Below are 7,791 nucleotides of genomic sequence, written 5' to 3'. Positions count from 1 at the left end.
GTGTGTCTCTAAAAATGAAGTGAATAAATAATCTGATGAACATTATGAACTGGTGATTGCAATAGAATCAGGGACATCGAAAGGGAATGGACTGACTATTCTTGGGCGGGGAGGGGTGTGGGGGGTGCAGGAAGAGAGGACAATAATGGGGGGTGCAGGAAGAGATTGGACAATAATCATGCACCTGTAGGTGGAGAGTGAGGGCGGAGGGTGGGGTGGGAACTGGGTGGAGGGGAGTTATGGTGGGAAAAAAAAGAAACCAATGTAATAATCTGAACAATAAAGATTTAATTTAAAAAAAAGTTAACGGGGTAACAATGAGAAATTCTTAAGGTTTCCAATGAAAATCAGGACAAGAAAAATCATTCCAACTATAAAGTACACAGGTGCCAATTTGTGGTATTCCAAAGCTTCATATTCATATTATAAACTATAGGTGTCAGCAGGAGAACCCCAATTGTGGGCTACCTACTTCATGAATAGAAAGCAAAATATTCGCCACATTCTGAAGTCAGTCACTGAATTGTAAATTCCAAGCTACTGAGTGGAAGATACAGAGGCTTGAAAGGTTGATGAGGGACAGGAAGCTTTCTTTACATGCCGTAGTTCCACCACTGCCAAAGGAATGGGAGCTTAGAAGACAAAGTGAAAAACCAGAGGAACTGGAAATGAGAAATGAAAGAAATAGAATTAATTTTTCTGAGTTCAGTTAGCAATGCAGCCTGAGAAAGGTGTCCTCTCTCCACATTCAGAGTTCATGCTGATTCTGCATCCTGGGTACAATAAAGTCACTGGTATTGCAATACACCTCTTAATTATGGAAAATCTATTACACAGACAGCACTGTCCTAAAGGTAGATCTGGCCACCTAAATGTCACAACCACAAATTGACATGCTCTCAAAAAGTTTTCAGCTCAACACGGTGGCACAGAAATGGAAGTAACTTTGAAGGTATAATTTACAACACTTGAGAACTATTTTAAAAGATTTATTCAATAGGATTATTCTCTAATAGAAGAAAATAGTGTCCCTTACAATGTAGACAATATTCCATGGGAAAGTACGCATGTCAAGTCCATATAGCATACAACAGCTCACAGATCTTTAAGGCAGAAACTATCAACCCCACAATTTCACACATACACCAGGAATAAAACACAGCAGCACCAAGTGATATGGAAACAGAATCACAATATTTCCTTTTCAAAATATTTCAAATGATTTCAATATAAATAACGCTCTAAGTGTACAAATGGAAACATCAATTCGTTTGATATATTCAAGTATGCCAATATTTACTAACTACATTTAAAGTTTAAAATACACTGGGTGTACTAATTTAGAGCAATTCCTGAAAGGCATTTTGGCTACCTATCTAGTGTGAATTCATTGATGCTTTAAAATTCATAATCAATTACATACTTGGATAACGTTTTTATATCTTTAAAATCTGTTAAGGTACAAGTTACTTGGAGTTTTATAAACTATATATTTTAAACAAAAGTCCTTCCTCCTATATCATGAATGTAGAATTTCTACCCAATTGCAATCCCTGATAAGACTGGGTCCGTAGGTCGAACTATATGATTTCCCACATTATTTAGTTTTAAGGTTTCCCCCTAGAATAAATACCAATGTGAGGAATCAGCTACAGATGCTGATGAACGACTTTAGGACAAAGTTTACATTTGTATTGTTTCTCCTCAGTATGAATTCTCATGTCAGGTAAGGTTTGCATAGTGAGTAAGCTTTGTCACATTCTTTATATCTGCTGGACTTCAATCCAGTAATAATGATATGTTGTATGAGATATAAATGAGGATATACACTTTGAGATATGCCTGATAATTTGTAAGACCTTGTTTTATCATTCTCAATGTAGCTTCCACCATTGAAGCTTAGATCCTTAAATGAAAACTTTATATTATTGCTGTTTTTCTTTAGAATGATTCCTAAAATGTTGAGTAGGTTAGACCACAGGTTAAAGGATTTCTCACATTTTCAACAGTATAAGGCTTTCCTCCATTGTAAAATCTCTGATGTTCAGTAAATTTTTAGAAGTGGGTAAAGGCTGCAGCCCAAACTATACATTTGTAATGACTTTCTTTAGTCTCTCAGGTACAATAAGAGACGAATGCCTTTTAAAGGTGTGGTCTAGGTTTTTCACATTCCTAAGGCTTCTTCCCAATATCCATTCTGTGATGTTGTAAGTTCTTGCAGCTGGTCAAGGACTTACAACACTCCACACATCTGTAAGACTTCTATCAAGTATGAACTCTGCTGTACAATGAGGCAGGAACCCTGAGAAAATGCTGTTACATTCTCTACATTTATAAGGCTACACTCTTTTGTGAACTCTCTGATGAAAATTAACAGATGAGGACTGGCTAAAGGCTTTGCCACATTCTCTACATTTATAAGGCTTCTCTCCAGAATGAACTCTCTGATGCTTAGTAAGGTCTGAGGACCAGCCAGCTTAGTAAGGGATGCGGACCTGCCAAACGATTTGCCACATTCTCTACATTTAAAAGGCTTCTCTCCAGTGTGAACACTCTGGTGGTTAGTAAGGTATGAGGAGTAGACAAAAGATTTGCCACATTCTCTACATTTATAAGGCTTCTCTCCAGTGTGAATTCTCTGATGAGAAGCAAGGGATGAGGCCTGGCTAAAGGCTTTACCACATTCGTTACATTTATAAGGCTTCTCTCCAGTATGAACTCTCTGGTGGTAAGTCAGTTTTGATGAGGTAGTGAAGGATTTGCCACATTCTCTACATGTATAAGGCTTCTCTCCACTGTGAACTCTCTGATGCTTAGCAAGTTCTGAGGAGCTTCCAAAGGATTTGCTACATTCTCTACATTTATGAGGCTTCTCTCCAGTGTGAACTCTCTGATGAGAAGTAAGGGAAGAAGAGGTGCCAAAGGATTTTCCACAGTCTCTGCACATATAAGGCTTCTCACCAGTATGAATTCTATGATGACGCTTAAGGGATGAGTAATGAGTAAAAGCTTTGCCACATTCATTACATTTATAAGGCTTCTGTCCAGTATGAATTCTCTGATGCTTAGCAAAGTATGAGATATCCCTAAAGTCTTTGCCACATTCATTACATTTATAAGGCTTCTCACCAGTGTGAATTCTCTGATGATAATTAAGGTATACTGCCAAACGGAATTCTTTGCCCATTCTGAACATTTGAAAGACTTCTCTCCAGTATTTTCTCTCTGATGTTGATAAAGGGATGAGGATTGGCTGAAGGCTTTGCCACATTCTCTACATTTATAAGGCTTCTCTCCAGTATGAACTCTCTGATGTGTAGTGAGGTGTGAGAACCGTCTAAAGGCTTTGCCACATTCTCTACATTTATAAGGCTTCTCTCCAGTATGAATACTGTGATGACGATTAAGGGATGAGTAATGGGTAAAGACTTTGCCACATTCATTACATTTATAAGGCTTTTCTCCAGTATGAATTCTCTGATGGTGACTAAGGGATAAACCCAAACTGAATCCTTTGTCACATTCAATACATTTGAAAGACTTATCACCAGTATGAACTATCTCATGTTGATTAAGGGATGAGGACTCGCTAAAGGCTTTGCCACATTCTCTAAATTTATAAGGGTTCTCTCCAGTGTGAACTTTCTGATGTTGATTAAGAGAGGAGGACTCGCTAAAGGCTTTGCTACATTCTCTACATTTATAAGGCTTCTCTCCAGAATGAACTCTCTGATGTCTATTAAGAGCAGAGGAATCGCTAAAGGCTTTGCCAGATTCTCCACAATTATAAGGCTTCTCTCCAGTGTGAACTCTCTGATGCCTAGTAAGGTGTGAGAACTGTCTAAAGGCTTTGCCACATTCTCTACATTTGTAAGGCTTCTCTTCACTATGAACTCTCTGATGCTTAGTTAGGGATGAAGATTCGCTGAAGGCTTTGCCACATTCTCTACATTTATATGGCTTCTCTCCTGTGTGAACTCTCAGATGGATAGTAAGGGTTGATGAAACAATGAAGGCTTTGCCACATTCTCTACATTTATAAGGCTTCTCTCCTGTATGAACTCTCTGGTGTCTATTAAAAGCAGAGGGATCGCTAAAGGCTTTGCTACATTCTCCACAATTATAAGGCTTCTCTCCAGTATGAACTCTCTGATGAGTAGTAAGGTGTGAGAACCATCTGAAGGCTTTGCCACATTCTCTACATTTATAAGGCTTCTCTCCTGTATGAACTCTCTGATGAGTAGTAAGGTGTGAGAACCGTCTGAAGGCTTTGCCACATTCTCTATATTTGTAAGGCTTCTCTTCACTATGAACTCTCTGATGCGTAGTAAGGTGTGAGAACTGTCTAAAGGCTTTGCCACATTCTCTACATTTGTAAGGCTTCTCTTCACTATGAACTCTCTGATGCATAATAAGGTGTGAGAACAGTCTAAAGGCTTTGCCACATTCTCTACATTTATACAGCTTCTCTCCACTATGAACTTTCTGATGAATACTAAGTCTTGAGGGCCAGCTAAAGGTTTTGTCACATTCTGAACCTTTATAAAACTTTTCTCCCATGTGATTTCTATGATGTTGAGTATGTCCTGAAGACTGACTAACGGCGTTTCCATTTTCCCTGAGTTTGTAAAATTTTGCAATAGTATGAATTCTTCCCTTATGTACAATAAGAGATGAATGACATCTAAAGGCTTTGCCACATGCTTTACATTTGTAAGGCTTCAGGCCAGTATGAATTTTCTGAGGTACCATACAACCTGAAGGCCAATTAGATGTTTTACTAGAATCTTTACATTTATAAGGTTTTTTTCCAGTATGGATTTTTCCCACTGTATTTGTATTGACTATTTGACTGGAGATTATACCGCAATGATTCCATTTGTAAGCTTTCTTCCCAGTACGAATATTCTCTTCTTCAGTGTAATTTGATGACTGATGAAAAGACAGGACAAATTGACTTCCTTTGTGTGTCTTCTCCACAATAGGAATAACCTCATGTATTTTGTGATTGGACCTTGGGTCACAGACTCTTCCACTTTCATAATGGTCCTCTGCAAGTTTGCTTCTCCAATGATTAAGATTTGACTCTCGCTTAAAGTTTTTCCAATTTTCATTCCATTGATAACTTCTGTCTCCATTATATGTACTCTGGTAGTAATGAGAGATAGATAGGCTTTTACTGACAGTTTTAATTTCATTAAACATGTACACTGTTCCATAAGAATCATTTCATGATACTCACTAAACCAAGATGGTTGTACAACAAAAGCTCTCCTAATTTATTAAAATAATACACAAAATTAAATAGAAAATAATAATGATCAGATGAAGAAGAATGAATTCTTTTTTAAAAGATTGCCACCCCTAACCAGTTTGGCACAGAGGACAGAGTGTCAGCCTGGGGACTGAAGGGTCCCAGGTTCAATTCCGGTCAAGAGCATGTACCTTGATTGTGGGCACAACCTCAGTAGGGGGTGTGCAATAGGCAGCTGATTCATGTTTCCCTCTCATCGATGATTCTAACTCTCTATCACTCTCCCTTTCTCTCTGTAAAAACATCAATAAAATAAATTAACAACAACAAAAAAGATTGCCAACTCGGCCAGCAAGCATGGTTCAATGGCTGAGTCTCGAAGTTTGAACCAGAAGGACGGTTCCATGCCCCATCAGGGCACAAGCCCCGGGCTCACAATCAGTCTCCTGTGTGAGGAATGCAGGAGGCAGCCAGTCAATGATTCTCTCTCATCACTGATGTTTGTCTCTCTCTCTCTCTTCATCTCCCTGACTTGCTGAATTAAAAAAAATATATGTATACAATTTAATGTTTTTTGCTATACTCACAGAGTTATGCAACTGTTACCACAATCCATTTTAGAACATTTCATCCTCCCAAAAGAAATGTTACATTCTTTAGCCCTTGCTCATCATTTTCTTTAAAAAAAAAATATATATATATATATATAATGAATAAAAATAATAATAAAAGCACTAGCTGAATTGGCTCAGTGGATAGAGCTTTGGCAAGTAGACTGAAGGGACCTGGGTTTGATTCCAGTCAAGGGCACAGGCTCAGGTTACGGACGCCATCCTTCTTGAGGGGCATGTAGGAGGCATGCAATCAATGATACTCATCATTGATGTTACCATCTCTCTCCCTCTCCCTTCCTCTTTGAATTCAATGAAAATATATTTAAAAGTGATAATAATAATAATAATAAGAATGATTGCCCAATTGAGCACATTTAAATTTTATAGGTATGTTATAAATCTCTACATTTTAGAAATGATTGCATGAAAGTTTAATCTCACCCTACATCTTACAAAATTCAAATGATTATTTACACTACAGACTATGTGAATTCCTACATTGTCCAGATTTCCCTTCCAAGAATGCATAACATTCAAAGTAGTTTTGAACATTCACGTGCAGATACACACTGATCTGCCAATGTAACTGACTTTAAAGTGGAAAGTTTCCCAAATGCATAATCTACTTGACCTCTTTAGGTAACAACAATTTTATTATGATAACTGTTGCAGATTAGTTCTGTTTATATTAATAACTTCTGTTCTCATCACATTTTTCCTCAAATACCAAGACTTTAATTAAGTGTAGATCATCAAAGCGACACCTTTCATATCTTACCAATATCATTTCAGAGAATAATTCTTGTATTCTGGTATTTGGCATAAAGGCCTGGTCATCTTCAGATGACATAGCTGAAAGAAAACAAATTTTCAGTTTGACAATTAGGTGAGTGCACTTTGAAGTTACCAGCAAGTATTGACCAAACAACATTTTTAAGTATTCCAAGAGCCAGTGACGGAATCAAGGAAAGCTCAAGATAGGTACAATGAGGAAAACAAACATCAAAGAGGGGCAAAGTGTCGCTTACATTTGCTGATCATATCTGCTCTAACCCCCTAGCACACAATGGCAATATTATAAAAAAACCCTCCCAATTCACAGTTTCTTCGCTGGAGAGAGATGAGGGAAGTGCGTGTTCAATGATCTCCATGTTTTGAAGCATCCTGAGTAACAAGTGGCTGTTGTGCATGACACAGAGTGTGAATAGAATGGAGGTACAAGGTGAGTGCCCTATAGTGGCAGCTACAAATGAGAAATTGTTCGAGCACCACAAAGACTGGATACTGAAGATGTATATCAAGCATGAAAGATACAGCCGGTCCGAGAAAGAAACAGACAACACTTCCAACTGGGAAATTAAACAGCCGAACCAAGAACAGAGATCCTGAAAACAGTATTGACTGAAAGTAGAATATGTTCCACAGATGGCTAGTAGTTTTCTCTTATAGAAAGCATATTCAAAAGCCTGCTACTTTAAAATTCAGGAATCTCAACAAAAGATATCAGTCAGGAAAAGAAAAAACAGAAAAAGTGTACCCTCCGAAAAACAAAATAAATGTAATCAAACTGGCACTACATTAATGGAAATATGTTAATTCCCTCAAAAAGAATGGAAAAATCACCAAAATAGTATGTAATAAAAAAAATATATATAATGAGAAAATAGTTTATAAATATCACACCAAAAGGGGAAATTGAAATACATAATACCTGAATTAAAAAATACAGTAGAATCATGAATGAAAGATGTGATAAACTCAGAACATCAAAGAATTTGCCTGGCAGTGGTGGCTCAGCAGTTGAGCTTCAAACTATGAACTAGGTTACGGTTTGGTTCCACATCAGGGCACAGGCATGAGTTGAAGGCTCAATCCTCGATCATACAGGAAACAGCCGATCGATGATTCTCTCTCTTCACTGAT

General features: G+C 37.6%; 1 protein-coding gene across 1 annotated transcript; it reads right to left on the bottom strand.

Annotated features, from left to right (window-relative positions):
- Positions 1-2,656: 2,656 nt before the first annotated feature.
- LOC102751508 (zinc finger protein 345-like) lies at positions 2,657-7,264 on the bottom strand. Its single transcript, XM_015563813.1, has 2 exons — positions 6,647-7,264; positions 2,657-5,148 (listed from the first exon to the last, which is right to left on the bottom strand). Exons 1-2 carry the CDS (start codon positions 6,797-6,799, stop codon positions 2,734-2,736), a joined length of 2,568 nt encoding a protein of 855 aa, XP_015419299.1. The 5' UTR covers positions 6,800-7,264; the 3' UTR covers positions 2,657-2,733.
- Positions 7,265-7,791: the final 527 nt, after the last annotated feature.

This window comes from Myotis davidii, unplaced genomic scaffold, assembly GCF_000327345.1.
Source record: "Myotis davidii unplaced genomic scaffold, ASM32734v1 scaffold6799, whole genome shotgun sequence".
NCBI classification, from domain to species: Eukaryota; Metazoa; Chordata; class Mammalia; order Chiroptera; family Vespertilionidae; genus Myotis; species Myotis davidii.
The sequence above is the reverse complement of the archived record's forward strand: the minus strand, read 5'-3'. Positions and strand labels throughout refer to the sequence as shown.